Source organism: Prionailurus bengalensis, chromosome D3 (genome assembly GCF_016509475.1).
Source record: "Prionailurus bengalensis isolate Pbe53 chromosome D3, Fcat_Pben_1.1_paternal_pri, whole genome shotgun sequence".
In the NCBI taxonomy this organism is placed as follows: Eukaryota; Metazoa; Chordata; class Mammalia; order Carnivora; family Felidae; genus Prionailurus; species Prionailurus bengalensis.
The window spans coordinates 19,073,169-19,087,980 of record NC_057356.1 but is presented as its reverse complement, the minus strand read 5'-3'; the positions used below and the strand labels follow the sequence as shown (position 1 = coordinate 19,087,980).

Here is a 14,812-nt window from a genome sequence, read left to right as displayed (position 1 = left end):
TAACCGCTACCCCTGCCCTGCCCTCGCCCGGCAAAGAACCTGGATTTAGGGACGTTTTGGTGAGGACCTCCCCAAGGCTGCTGTGCTGCTGTGTCCCCATGATGGCTCTGCCAGCCTTGGGCTGGGGATCCTGGCAGTGCCCAGCCCATGAGGGGCACAGGGCAGCAAGGAGTGTCCCCATCTCCATCCTGGACAGCTTTTCAGGGAGACCCCTGGGGGCAGGGCCAGCCCAGAGCTGTGGGGGGTGACAGCTGGGTCCCCAAGGCACTGAGGGGTTTGACAGTGTAAAGGGCAGTTTGCGGCCCCTGCAACTTGTGCCTCCCCAAAACAGATGTACTCAGAGCCTTGAAAGAGCAGAGCCAGCATCGCGGGCTTGCATAATGCTCTGCTGTCACCTTTAGAAAATTACTTTTTGAACAGGAGCCCCAGTTACATGTTGCACTGAGCCCCACAACTGCATGGCCAGTTCATTGGAAGGCAAGTGTGCTGGGGTCTAAGTACCTTCCCTGCCAGCCCCACCTCCCACTTCCTGACACTGACCTTGCCTCTCAGGGGCCTCTGCATTGGGCGCCCATCACAAGACAGTCTCTAGGTGAGGCCTGGCACGACCTGCTCCCTGCAGCCTCCTCCACCCACCCCTGCCCATATTCCAGAGGGGCACCCCCCGACACTGAGCCCTTCGGGGATGCTCTTGAGGCCCCTTCCACGCCCGACTCCAGTCCCACATAGAGGGTCTGCCCTACTTGGCCTGTGCTCACTTCTCCACACTGACTCACTGCCTGCCCAGCCCCTGCCTGCTCCTGGGATGCCCAAGGGCTGGGCCCTGATCTATGGGGAGAAGGGCCCAGAAACCCTGGACAGCAAGCCCCCGGGGTTGAACAAAGAGGCAAAGACAACTGTTCCATCTTTATTAGAAAAGAAACCAGAAAAAGGGAGTGGGGCGAGCCCAACCCTAAATGACCCCTCCACTATGACACAGGCAAAGCCCGGCTCATCCGGGCATCAAGGTGTGGACACGGCCACCTAGGCTGGGCGTGGACACGGTTATACAAAGTCAGCGTCTCATAGAAAAGGTTGCGAGCCCCGCTGTGCGAACTGCGGCTGTCTTCACGTGGCCAAGCTCGGCCTCTTCCGGGAGCCCATGTGGTGGGGACAGACCACGGCCCAGGCAGGAGGGGAGGATACCGCAAGGGAGGGAGGCTGGGCGGACTGGGGTCTGTGTGGGGAATGGTGCTCTGCCTGGGCCCCGTGCAGCTGAGGGGCTCGGGCCAGGGGGCAGAGGGACGGCCCCACGCTTTAGATGTCCATGTAGTCATCATCCTCGTCCGTCTCACTCTCCAGCGAGGACTCCTGGCTTGACGTCTCCAGGACCTCCAGGGCCGGCTGGCACAGGCTCTCCTTCCTCACGTTGGCGGCCGACTGGGCAGATAGGATGGCCGACTGCACACAGAGCGGGCAGGGCACTGGTCAGGGGTGGCCCAGGCCTGGCCCCAGGTCCCCCTATAGCCCACGTCCCGCCCATGCCCCCCATTCGGCACCCGTGGTCACCTTCAGCTTCTGCTTGGTCTCCTCCGAGATGCTGCCTTTGGGCGAGAGCAGGGTCGGGGTGGGCGGCGTGACGGTGATCTCAGGGGGGAACTTGGTGGCAGCTGAGGGGATGACCAGCTTTGGCATGCTGGGGAGGAGGCGCGACTTGGCCCGGCCGGGCTCTGCCTTGTTGGGGGGGCCCTCGGGTGACTGGGCACTTGCACCACTGGGCACCTTGGAGCTGGTGACTGTGGGGTGGACAGTGGGAGCTGAGCCTTGCTCACAGTCTCCTGGGCCTGCCTGCCCCTCCTTGGCTTGGGCCTCAGTTTCCCCTCTGGAAAACAGAGGCACCCAGAACGCCTCCTCCTGCTGCGTCAGGCCGAGGGTGCTTTCTCTTGGCCTTCTGGTCTGTGCTGGCTGGCAGGCTCCAGGCCTCCTGTGTCTGCCTCCGCGACTGCCCAGGTCTGGGGACTGGGACTCCCCCTGCCCCCGCCCAAGGAGCACAGTGCACTCTGGGAGTCCAGGGCCTGGGATACAGGCAAGCCCCTGGAGCAGGCCCTCCAGACGCCGTGCACACATTAACGGCCGCATCCCTGCAACAATCCTAGGATGCTTGTCCTACTGGTGTCCACACCACAGGGAGGATACCGGGGCCCGTCGCCAGTCACTCAGCTAGCGCCAGGGCGTTCACTTCTTCACTTCCACTCCCGCTCCAGGGCTGCATCTCCCAGGAGGCTGGAGGCAGCACTTCCGGGGCTGGCAGCCTCCGTGAAGCTGCAAGAGCTAGGGGCCGCCGGGTCGGCCTGGCTGGTCTCCACATTCCTCCAAGGTCCCATGGCTTTAAAAGCCCATGCTTGGCTTCCTCTGGCTGGTACCAGGCCCTACAGTCCTGAGCAGGGTCAGTGAGATCCCGGACCCTGAGGAGTCCCCAGGGGGCTGGCTGGTTGGGAAAGGGCTCTATCCACAGGGATGACTAGGACATGGACAACTGTCTGGCCAGGCTGGCCACCCCTCTGTCTGCCCCAGACTCCTCCCCCCACATGCCAACCCCTCTCTTGGCCCTGTCTGGGGGCGTCCTCTCTGGGACTCAGCGGCCTCAGCTTGGGCTGGCCACCCGCCCTCGCTAGTCTCCGTGGAGCCAGAGGTAGAATGAGGGGGTCTCCGCTCTGGGCCTCCCTGCCCAGCTGCCTCTCCGCTGTGCTTTAGCATGACTGGGTCCTCCCCGGGCCCTGCTCTGCCAGCTGGTCACCCTGTGACGCCCTCCACCCTTCCAGGTGAGGCCCACCCTGGCTGCTCCCAGCTCGTCTTACCCTGGCTGCAGGTGGGCTCGGCGCCTGTCCGGGGCGCAGCCTCTGGGGGCCAGCAGTGCGGCTCTGCCGAGGGGCTGTCAGGAACAGTCTTCACCTGCTCACCGTGCAGTGGCTCCTGTGGCGTGAAGCCTGTGCCCTCTGCCCCTCCGGCCAGCTCTTCTCCCTCTGTGGGGACACAGGAGGGCTGCAGGTCACAACCCTCACCCAGCCTGCAAGACAGGGCCCCTCCCTCCTGCACCCTGGTACACCTGGCAGGGGACCCGTGCCGAGGCAGCTCGCCACCCCCACCAGGGGACCGGCAGGGGCTTCTCTAGAACAACTGCATGGGTAGGGCCGGGCTGGTACTGGCAGGAAACTGCTCAGCCCCCCGTGGACGCTGGTGTGGCTGGCCCACCACCTGGGACCACTGTGTACCCGACACGGTAGGGGCAACACGGGGGACTGTGAGGCCCCAGCCCCCTCAATCAAACGCTATCACAGGACTTTAAGAGGTGGGCTCATGGGCTCTTCCCACTAGCTTATTGGAGTGGTGCTCAGAAACATGGTCAGGACCCAAAACCAAACCAACCAGCTAAGACCAAAGCGGACAGAGCGGTGTGCTGGCACCGTGCCCTTCCGCCAGGCCACACCTTCCCTGGCATGAGGCAGGGGCCGGGAACTGGCCTCCCTTGAGCCAAGGCCTGATGGGCCTGAGGGGTATAGGCTGAGCCTATGGCCGCCAGCCAGGCCGTTAGTCAGCATCGGGCCACCAGCTCCCAGCCCCCCAGGCCCTGCCTCCAGTGCCCTGCAGCTCCTCCCCCCGCATCCTGCCTCCTCATGCTCTCTTCCTCCCCTCACTCCCCTCTTCCTTTTTATTTGGGCCTAGATGGCCATCACCCCGCAACCCTTCCACTCTCCCACTTTCCCACTGAACCCTTCCTTCCCCTTCGCCAGCAGGTAAAGCCCCACCCCCGCCCCCACCCCAGCCTTGACAAGGCAGGAGTGACAGCTCCTGGGACAGGGACAAAGATTGGGCCACTGAGCAGCCATGGCCTCCCCACTGTTGGCTTCCAGCTCCCAGAGGACAGAGCATTCCCTGGCTACCTAAGCCATGAGCCACTCTCGCCCTTCCTCAGGTCTCACAGCCTGGCCGGCATGGTCACAGCCTCTTCGTCCCAGCGTCCAGCCCCCTACACTATGGTAGGCAGGGGTGAGCACCTCGGAAGGCTCCTCCTACTTCCCCCCGGACCTGGGGAGCAGGGACAGCAGCCGGAATCCCACATCGCTGGTGCAGGACTTGGTTCGCTGTGGCTGGGCACGCACTCATGAAGCAGACTTGGTGGGTGTCTGGTCTAGTGCTCTGCCTGCCTGCCTGCCTGTGTCCGACCTCTTCTCATGGGGCTGTTCCCTGAGGGCCTGGCCGAGGAGCCTAAAGCGGCTGCTTAGGTGGGCTGGGAGGGCTGCTGGCTTCCTTGCTGATTGGTATCTACAGGACAGGAGCAGGACAGGGGGAGCAGGGTGCAGGGAGGGCCTGGGGCTGCCCTCAGAGGGGTCAGGTGTCAGGCTGGCTCTCTCCTATCCCAGGGGACTGTCCACCCCTTCCAGGCCTTTCCTCTGGGTGGGCCACCATGAGGTGAAGGGACACTCGGGCAGGGGCATCTAGCAGAGAGTGTTAAGCACGTAGGGTAGTGCTCTGTAGGCCAGGCAGCCCCCTCCCCTCCCCACCACCACCGTGGTGGCCCTGTGAGGAGGGCTGCAGGTGAGCCTGAGGGGGAGGGGATTGGCCTGGGGGCCCAACCTTAAGAGAAGGACCATCTGGGTCCCCCTGGCCTCCTTGGTCTCAGGATCCCTGCCTGTGGGAAACATATGGCCAGGCTGGAGTCCTTTGCTATCGGGCTACTCTCCCTGCTCTCTGGGGCAGACTCATGGTCTGGGCACTGGGTCCCTAAGGACCAGTGTCCTGGAAGCACCAGCCCTGGCTCAGACTTTTCCTGGCTTCTCGGGATGGCATGAGGCTGGCATTACAGCTAAGCCCATTGGCTGGGGGCACCCTGCTCAGGCAGGTGCTTTCTGTACCAGGCTGGTCCCATGGCCTGCAGTGCCCTCTCCACTCTTCCTCCCTGATGTACTTCCCTGCTCCTGAAGGCCTGGCCCCTCAGCAAGAAGGACCCTCACTTACCTGTAGACCAGGCACTATTCTAGCACCAAACCAGGTCCTGGCCTGTAGTGGGCAAATATCCAACAAACAAAGAGATAGCACGTGCTCAGCAAGGAGGTGGGGGGCAGGCAGCAAGAGGCAGGGCCAGGCCCCCTCTGTGGGAGACACACGACTAGGAGTTTCTTGGATGTCCACGAACAACCCTGAGCTCCGCAAGGGAATGGATCCACCACATGAGGCCGGTGGCCCTGGTCGGCATGGCCTGGGTAGTTGGGTGAGGCTCAGGTAGTGACCAGAGAAGCTTGAGACCACTCCTGCCCATCCACAGGCCGCAGCAGGTGGGACAAGTCAGGACTGGACACTCCCAGCCACTGCCGGCCGCCTTCCCCTGGCTGGAGCCAGAGGCCTGTGTGAGGGGCACCATGGGAGTGGGGGGTTCAGGGCGGGGCTGTCCACCTTGGGGAGGCTGCCTTCCCCGTGCTCTCGCACCTTGGGGACATGTCCTGAGAGGATCCGTCCTCAAGCCTGCTCTCCTAGGTGGCTTGCAACCTCCCGTGTAGCCGTCTCTGGCTTCGGTACCACCCTGTACACCCTCTAGGTATACACCCTCCTGGGTGCCTTTGCAGGGCAGGCCTACCCTTCCTGTCCATCCAAACCTATGCCTGGTTCCAGGCTGCCTGCTGGTCACCAGGAGAGGCAGATGCTGGTCACACTGCCAGGTCACTCAGTCACCCTGCTGGATGGCTCCTTCCTGGTGCTTTCCCTGTTCTGGGGGTTGTGGGAGATGGGATCTGGGGCGATGTGCCCATCCCAACACGGCCCTGACACCACTCCAGGGGATTCTGGGGATCATCAGGGGCACCCCCCCCCCCCCAACACAACCGGCCAAACACCACCTGCTCGCACATCCTGAGGCAGCTCCAAGAGGCCGGCAGGTCACTCCACATGGCAGGTGTGCAAGTGCAGAGGCCTGGTTTGGGAATGTGCTGAGCACCTGGCCCGTCAGGAGGCTACTCCACTGCCAGGTCCATGCAGCACATATTCTCAGCCCAGGGCCGTCCCCACCCCCGATGTCATGTAAGAGTTCCATTTTAGCAAAAGGCTATTTAGTTTGGGGGAAGAAAATAAAAAAGGATCAATTCTTCGGGACGAAGAAAACACATCGGGAAACATACACTCTTCCATTGATCCGACACAGGGGAAAAAAGTGCAAATCATAGTTTGGAGCCTGCTTGGGACTGGGGTGTGGTGAGCAGGAGACGGAAGGAAGGCAGCCAGGCTCCCAGGGCCCTGATGACCCTGCCTCCTGTTAGACCCTAAGGAACCTTCCCACCTAGCACCCAGTTATGTGTGGCCAACACCAGTGATGGTCACTCACTTCCAGATTAGGTTATGCAGCACACTGAGGCTTCCTTTCAGTGGTCTCGCTCTCTTAGACCTAGACTCTGGGGGGAAGCCAGCAGCCATGACATGGGGATACTCAGCAGCCTACGGAGAGGCCCACAGTGGAGGAACTGAGGCCTCCAGCCAACAGCTGGTGAGAACCTGAGATGTGCCAGCAACATGAGAGAATTCAGATGACCAGCTGACAGCTCTGATCCTCAGAAGCTACAACACCATGGAGGCAAGAGTCAGGTGGAGGGTAAGACAGCCTAAGGTCGGGGGGACACCTTGCGGGAGCCACGACTTCATGGGAGGGAGTGATTTCCTTGGGCTGTGGACTCTCACTGTCGCTGCCCTTTGAAATGACCACAATCCACCCCGGGGCTGTGCTTGCTGTCCACCAAGCACTGTGCTAAACCTGTATCACCTCCATCTGACACACTGTGTGCTGGAAACTGAGACACAACAAGGTACACAGAGGGGAGCAGGGACAGCCAAGGTCACCTGGTGGTAGAACCACCACTTACAATCCTTCAACTGCTCTGGTCCTGCAGCCTTCGGAGGCTCCCCTCACAACAAATGGTTGCAGGAGCTGACTTAAGGGAAGTGATTCCTCGTCTCACGAGGCCACAACCAGGGTAATTGTAACCGACTGGGCAAATGGTCCCTACACTTCCATGATTCTCAAAGCAAACTGCGGATGAGCATCAGGTGAAAACATCAGCGCCTAATGCCAGAACTGTAGGAAAGAGTGAAAGGAGGGAGGGCTGCCACCCTCAGTCCCCACCCAGGCAGACCAGCCACAGCAGGAGCTCTCAGGTCTGATATTAAAATGGCTAGGAAGTGACACAGCCAAGGCTGAACGGCCGAAGGGCTGCATGGAACTGTGACCCGGAAGACTGATAAGCCTGCAAGAGTAAAGGCCCCTGCAGGGCCTCAGCAAGGGTGCAGGCTGGTCCCAGGAGCCGGGGTGAGGGGAAGGCCTGACACCTTGCCTGCTGACCTTTGAGATGCCACCTCGGTGCCCCCTCCCTGGAAAGCTGGTCTGTCAGCTGCCCCTGCCAGTAGGCTGTCATTCCTAAGGGCATCCTGGGTTTTAGAAGGAACCAGGACTCTGGCTGACAGAGCCCTCTGTCCTTTGTAATTCACAAGCCCACCCATGAGCTTTATCCCACTCCTTGCTGGCTGCTTCCATCTGTCTTACCCTAGGGGGCCTACGCAGGAATGCTCCCCACCACAGATGTGCTCAGGGACAGCTCATAGGCCTGTGAGATCTCTGATAAGCCAAGGTCAAGACCCCTCCCCTCTCCTGAATCCCTATCTATCTATTCATCAAGTTTACATGTAAACATATCACTATTAGTGCTGACTCCCTCTCTCCTAGCCACACACCCCTATGAGGGGACTGCCATCATCATGTCCCTTTTTGGATGGGAGAAAGGTCAAGAAAGTGGTGGGCACTCCATCAGGTCATGCCCCCTGCCCTCCAGGGCCCCCAAGATGTGCTTCTCAAGGATTACCAGGCTGGAGGTCACCCTGGCCACCTTCCCTCCCCCACCCACACTCTCCACACAAGGAGTAGGACTTGTTGCTGGCTGGTAGCAGGGGCCTGGGCCCAGCTCTGGCCTTGCTGTCTAGGAGATGGGCTGGGACTTACCTGGGCCCAGGGAAGTCATGCTGGGGGTGGCCTCTGCCCTGTGTGGCCGGGGGTGCCCAGGGTCCTTGGATGGGTCTGGACTGGAGGCCGACGCTGAGGGAGGGCAGGGGATGATAGCCGTGGTGGCAGCTGGCACCGGGCGAGGCTTGTTGTGAGTGTCACCGGGCCGCTGGAGAGTGTCAGCGGGCACAGGGTCAGGAACCGTGGGAGCCCCAGCCCCAGGGAAGAAGTTTTCTCGGCTGTCCTTGGGGTGCTTTGGGGTGGTGGGTGTGTCCCCTGCGGCCTGTGACGACAAAGAGGAGGTGAGGATGGTGGGCACCCCAGCTCCTAACCCTGGGGACCCACAGCACCTCCCTGGGAAGACGTCCGGCCCTGCTGGTAGGGACTCAACGGAGACCCTGGGGCTGGCCAGGGCCTCCACCAGACCTCACCCTCCAATTCCTGGGTGCCATCCTGGGAAGACATGACCCCAGGCAGGGGTCATTGAGCCTCATGTGGGGCCATCCCTAGGGAGCTGGGGTGACACCAAGAGTCAGCTCCCTGAGTTCAAGACCGCAGCCCCAAAGAGGCAGTGCCGGATAGTCCAGCTTTGGCCACCCCAGAAGCTCTCACCTAGGCCTTCCGTTCTCAGGGGAGCAGGGCCCGCTGGGGCCTCTCCATCTTCTTCCACACAGTTCTCTCTGCCACCAGGGCCCTTCTACTTTGCACCCAAAGCCTCCGCTCCCAGAACAGTGTGAAGGCTGAAGCTCACTGAGGGTGTGCTGCAGGGTGTGAGCCATCCTCCCAGCCCTAGACCCCTAGCCTCAGGCCACACCAGGGCTGCAAATGTGGTCTCACACCTGCTGGGGGCACCATGGTGCTGGGGGTCAGCTGGCTCCCCGCCATAACTCTGCTTCTTTTGACATTTGTTCTGCTTGAAACATCCTGTCCCTAGTTTCAAGGAGCACAGGACAGCCCCTGTGATTCTGCTGTGTGATATGTATTGGGTTGAACCTGAACCTCCAGTCGGGGGGCAGGTGGAAGGCGGGGAGAGGACAGGAAGATGTGCTGTGTCTGTCCTTGCAGGAGCCAGCCTCAGCCACAGTGACAGCACTGAGCCTCTAATTATGTCCAGAGCACTCTCCAGGTGTGCGCTAGGCTGCCATGGCAACTGGGACTGGCCTCTAGCCAAATGGATCCTGGGGCAAGGGGCGGAGGCAGCAGGCTCAGGGCTGGGGCTGCCCCCTCCCCAGCACTGGCCAGAGGTGCCCAGGCCCCACTTGGGTGCTGGTCCTCAATCTCCTCATCTAAAGAAGGGACCCTGCCCTGCCCGTGGCTCCCGCTAGCTCAGGATCTCCTTTTGCCACAAGACAGGGAAGGCAGGCGTTCGGAGGTTTTCTGGGGGGTTCTATCATTTTGAGGGCCTTAAAGACTGCATCAGAAACAGCCACTCTGTCTGGAGTGGTCACTGCATACCTGACCTCATCTGGGTCAGCAGAGGAGGCAGGAGGGGACCCCTGGGCTCAGGCCCTGCACTGGGGCCCTCAGCAGTTACTCCTGTCCCATGTAGCAGAGGTTGCGGTTAGGGCCACGCAAGCCACAGAAACCACAGCGGCTATGATGTGAATCCTGGCTACTTTGGCAATAATGGGGTGGTAGAACCTGGGGCATGTCTCCCCTGGGATTCTGGCCCTCGGCTGGGGGAACAGGCCCACGTGTGTGGCCCACAGACTGCCTGGTCAAGACTGAACTTCTGGACTTCCTCAGACCAAGAGTCCAGGCAGGAAGGGTAGCATGCTGCCCCATTTCACTGAGAGGAAGCTCTGGACACTGACAGCATCTACAAGCCTGCTGCTAGGTGACCTATAGATGGATGCCCACTGCCCTGAACTCCTGCCTTGGGACTCCTTGTGATGTACTTCCCTGGGGGAAATGCCAAGAGAGGGCTGCATGTGGGCAAGGATGGGAGGGCAAGGTCTGCTCACTTGTGCTGCTGGGGAAGGGGCAGTTGGGCCACCCCTGGGGGGACAAGAGGCCACACCTATTCAAATGACAAGTACCTGCCCTTTGACCCAATGACCCAGGCCCAGGGGTCACTCCTGCAGAAATGCCCACATGTGGTGCAGGAAGATGCCCCTCTGGTACTGTTGAGCAGGAGCACTGCAGTGCCCCCCAGCCTTATCCCCCCTCTTTCTCTGCCAGCCAGACTCCCCCTGTGGGCTTTCTCTTGAGCTAGGTCTCTCCCAAGGAGATCCTTCTCCCTCACCCCCTCCTCAGTACCCCCTGCTCCTCAAAATCTGTGGCCTCTGAGCCCCAGACCAAAGGCTTTGGGGGCACCTACACCCAGGGCTCCTGCTTGGACCCCTCTCCGAGAGGAAGATATGCTCCCTCACCCCTCCTTCCTGTCACCAGGTCACGCTGGCCCATCTTCTGCCATCTTGGACCCACCTGTTGCTCACCGGGCCTCTGCACCAACCCAGCCTCCCCACTCAACAGCAGGGAGTCTTTCCCACACCTGGCATCAACCTGCCCCCTCCCTTGCTGAACAAACCCCAGGACCCCCATCTGCTCTGCTCCTAACCCATTCCTATCCCAGCCCCACATCACTTCCTCCACCCTCATCCCAAATGAAGTCACCTTTCCAGGGGTCAGCTAGGTAAGGACCATCTTCCCCATTTACAGAAAAGGCAGCTGAGGTGAGGGGACCGCTGAGGTCACATACTCGGAGCTGGGGTCTGGGCCTGCCAAGGCCCCACCTGCCACACAATGCTGCCCCACCTGGGCTGGTGGTCAGGGGCTTCCTGTGAGCCAGAGGCTCACAGGCCTCCTGTCCATCTCCCCTCGGCCCATGTTCAGCCCAGAAACAGTCCCTCCTGAGGTGTACTGCTTCTCGGCCCACAGCCAGGGGCCTTGGCACGGGGCCTGCCTCGTGTAGGGAGGCCAGCACAGGCTGGGTCTGCTTACCTGTCTCTGGGCGGCAGCCCCAAGGTGGACCTGACAGAACTTCACAGCCTGCTCCAGTGCAGCCTCCTCGTCCACCTAAGCAAGGAGATGCTCCAAGTCAAAGGGCCAGGCCATGGTGGCTGGCCTTCTCCCAGCCCCTGGAGTATGAGGACCAGCTCCTCTGAAGATCCCCTGACACTCCAGTCCTGCTGGAGCATGGCAGGAGCACACATCTATCTCCCGGGTCCATCCTCCAGGGCCACTGCTGTGCGCCGGGCTGGTCCTGTCAAGTTCATGTCTGGAACCAGGTTATTGAGTCCTCAGGGGCTGAGGCTGGCAGAATCTGAGCCAGAGCCTGTCCACGAGCGAGCACGATGCAGGGCCTTTCAGAGTCTGAGGTCTGGGTGGGGGGCAAGGTCTAAATGACCCAGAGACCAACGGCCCAAGGTGCAGGGGGATGAGAAGGAGGCTAGGGAGGCACAGGGGGCCACCGTGGTGGACCAATGGGCAGGGAAGGAGGGAGAAGGGCTGGAGTGTCAGGAGCACCCAGGCCGGGGCAGGTAGGGTGGGGAATGGCCCGCCCTGACAAGCAGGGAGTGCTGAGCTGGGTTCTTCCTAATGTGTCAGCAACAGAAACAAAGAAAGGTTAATCCTGGATGCCAGTGAGGGGGTGATAAAACAGGCACTCTCACAAGCGTCACTGTAAACAGACACAGTCTGGGAAGAAATCGCTTATCAGGACCGGCAACCAGACTGAAGCAGCCATTGCAGTTCCAGGTCTCTTCCTGTGGAAATCCATTCTTTGAGAGAGACAGCGAGGGAGCAGGGAAGGGGCAGAGAGAGAGAGGGAGACAGAGGATCCAAAGCGGGCTCTGCGCTGACAGCAGAAAGCCTGATGCAGGGCTCGAACTCACGAACCGTCAGATTATGACCTGAGCCGAAGTCAGACGCTCAACTGACTGAGCCACTCAGGCGCCCTTTGGAAGTCAGTTTAAATAAAGAAATAGCTATATGTCCAATGCGTTAAAAAAAAAAAAAAAAAAAAAAAAAAGAAAGGAAAGCAAAGTAAGAAGGGTGGCCGAGCCTCCTTACATACTCAGGGCACCACGTCACCTTCAGAGGACAGCCACGAAGGTCTCTGAGGAAGTGCCCCAGAGACTGGCACTGTGTGTGTTTGGGGTTGGGGGGGGGGGGGGTGGTGGCTATCAGGGGTCTCTTCTCCCTGTGTTGGATTTGATAAGGTTTTGTTTCCTTTACAGTTGAAAATAGAGTTTTTCCAAGCTCACCGTTTTTCCTTTTCTTTTCTTTTTGTATATTTTCCCCAGCTTTTTTGAAATACAGTTGATAAAATCACCCCGTACTTAAAGCGTGCAACATGATGGCCGGACCTGCTTCTTGTTTTTCGGACTCTAAATCTATGGCCTGCTCATGGTAGAAAACCTCAAATGTAGGGAAATGAACAGCACAGGTGGGGTGGGAATGACACCTAACAAACACCCCGAAGGGCCCTCACACTCCTGGACCAGCCGGGAAGGACCTTCCGTGAGAACCACCAGGCCTGGCCCGTGGCCACCCACCTGCTTGATGAGCATGTAGGTCTCAGACATGATCCTCTCGATGCGGCCCAGGTCGTAGGCCATGCCCTTCTGGCCCTGCTGCCACACTCGGTAGGCGTCCAGCAGGAGCGTCTTGCCCGACTCTGTGTCCTCTAGGAGCTTCCTCTTTCTGCTGGGCCGTGTGGGTGGCTCCTCGGGGTGACTGCCCACTCTGGCCCCGGTGGTGGCAGCAGGGGTGGTGGCTGGGGCTGGCTGGGCTGGTGTGAGCGGGCTGGGCTGCTGGCGGGCACTGATGCTCAGCTCCTCCAGAGACAGCTCAGTGGGCCGGCTCTCGGGGCCCCGGTCCCTGGGGGGTCGGCCTGGCTGCGGGGGCGGCGCCCGTTCGGAGTCTGAGCAGCGAGTGGTGGCCTCACCCGTGTCCATGGGCTCGGTAGGCCCTGCCCGGGGGCTCTCCCTGTCTTTTCGCTCCCCAGACTGGTCTGCACTGTCTCCTGCCTCCATGACCACGGGCCGGTGGTTGAGGGGCCCCACTTTGCCCCCTGGCTCGCCTGCTGGCCCTGAGCCATCAGCCAGAGGGGGCTTCTTGGAGTGGGGGAGGGCCTCTTGACTGTCCTCGGGACTGGCCTTGTGGGGGACGTCGGTGGTCATCCTGCCTCCAGGGAGGCCACAGGCCTTGGGCCCTGGGCGTTCTGACCCCTACGAGAAAACCAAAGGTGAAAGACTGTCTTTGGGGCTTCTACCAGAACAAGACACCCCTGGGTGTCAGGTGTGCCCACCCCAGGCCACCCTGGCTCTCCCCGTCTATTAGCTGGCCCAGGCTGGGCCTAAAGACCTGCCAGAGGAAGTTCTTCCCCGCTCTGCTCCTCCAGCCTTGAGAGGGACTAATGGGGCACTGTCGGTGGTACCACTCCAGAAGAATAGGCCTGGCCTGGGCTGGGCTGGCCTTCCTTGAACGTGGGCCTCAGGGAAGTCCTGGGTGTCTTATGGGGAGGTGATCCACCAGGGGCCACCAAATGTGCTTGCTGCAGAGCTAAATACTCCTGATCTGGGCTCCCACTCGCCCCTAATGCACAGTAGTCAGGGTGGAGTCTCAGGGGTGGGTGCCGCCCCGAGCTCCCGCACGATGGCCCAGCCAGTCCTGCTGGGCAGGGGACACTGCAGCAGCACTGCCCTGGCTCAAGTCCCAGTGGCCCTAGGCTGCTAGGCTGGTGACCTAACCTCCTAGGGCTCAGGGTGCTCAGCTAGAGAGGGGGTGAGAGCTGTGCTTGCCTTGGAGGGTGAAAAGGGACCAGGTGTGCCCAGCCCACCACGAGCCCACCACCTGCTTCAATATCACAGCTGCTGTGACCCCGAGTTCAATCTGCCGGGTGGGGTACACTGCTCAGGTTGCAGCCTCAGGGAGTGTCGCTATTGTCTTCTGTAACCACAAGTCCACATTTGCCAAGCGGGTCAAAGCCTCGCTAAATGTCTGCCAATCCCCCACTGTGCTGACCTTTCCCACCCAGAGAGGCAGGGTCTCTACTTCACAGGTGGGGACACAGGGACCTTCCTAATGGCAGGTAAGTGGAGGGACAGGGGCCATGGGCATACCTCTGCAAGTTCGCTCAGGGTGTCCTCCAGCACCTTCACAGTGAGGATGAAGGCCCGCTGCGCCAGGACCTGGCGGTCAGCATCTCGCAGATACTTCCTGCAGGCACGTGGGGGTGGCCAGAGAAGATGGCAGAGCCTCAGAGCCACATGGCACTAGATGGCGGCCCATGCCCTTTCCTGCCCCAAGAACACCTGCTGGTCCCTCAGCCTCCACTCCCCAGAAGCCTGGTCCACTCCCCAGAAGCCTGCCCTGAGCCTCCTCCCTGTACAACAGACACAGACTGTCCTGGGCCCTCACGGGGGCGGGCAGGGCCAGGCCAAGTTAGGGCTGGGGGCCTCTGGTTTCTCTCCGCAAAGACTGTGTCCAGTGTGCTCCAGGCTCCAGCTGAGGGCCCCACCCCAGCTTCTGGGGTGAATGAGACGAGAGAAGGTGAGGTGGCGCAGGCATGGGCAGCTGCTGGCCCAGTTGGGCCAGACCACATCTTCAGGGATCCCCCACAACCCCTGCAACTGCAGCTGAAGCAGATGTCCTTCGGTCCTATCTGTCCCACCCTTTCTGGCAAAGGGATCCCCGGTTACCTCTGCGGCCCAGGTCCCCCTGTTGCCTGGCCTGTTATTACTGGCCTTCACCTGGGGGACCCTGGCTATCATTTGGACACCTGTCTTCCCCACAACCTGACAGCACCCTGAAAGCCCCAAGCTGAAGGGAAGCAGGAGGAAGGAAAGGGTA

The 14,812-nt window shown here is 60.8% G+C and overlaps 1 protein-coding gene across 7 annotated transcripts in view; it reads right to left on the bottom strand.

Moving 5' to 3' along the window:
- Window positions 1-894: 894 nt before the first annotated feature.
- CABIN1 (calcineurin binding protein 1) overlaps window positions 895-14,812 on the bottom strand; it is a 153,591-nt gene continuing 139,673 nt past the window's right edge. For all 7 annotated transcript variants that reach the window (XM_043557875.1, XM_043557874.1, XM_043557876.1 and 4 more), the window contains 7 exons: window positions 14,083-14,179; window positions 12,514-13,188; window positions 10,958-11,032; window positions 8,015-8,297; window positions 2,838-3,002; window positions 1,549-1,775; window positions 895-1,440 (listed from right to left, as the gene is read on the bottom strand). In XM_043557875.1, the coding sequence (XP_043413810.1) occupies window positions 1,297-1,440; window positions 1,549-1,775; window positions 2,838-3,002; window positions 8,015-8,297; window positions 10,958-11,032; window positions 12,514-13,188; window positions 14,083-14,179 (1,666 nt within the window). In that variant the 3' untranslated portion in view covers window positions 895-1,296. The remainder of the gene's footprint in view (window positions 1,441-1,548; window positions 1,776-2,837; window positions 3,003-8,014; window positions 8,298-10,957; window positions 11,033-12,513; window positions 13,189-14,082; window positions 14,180-14,812) is intronic.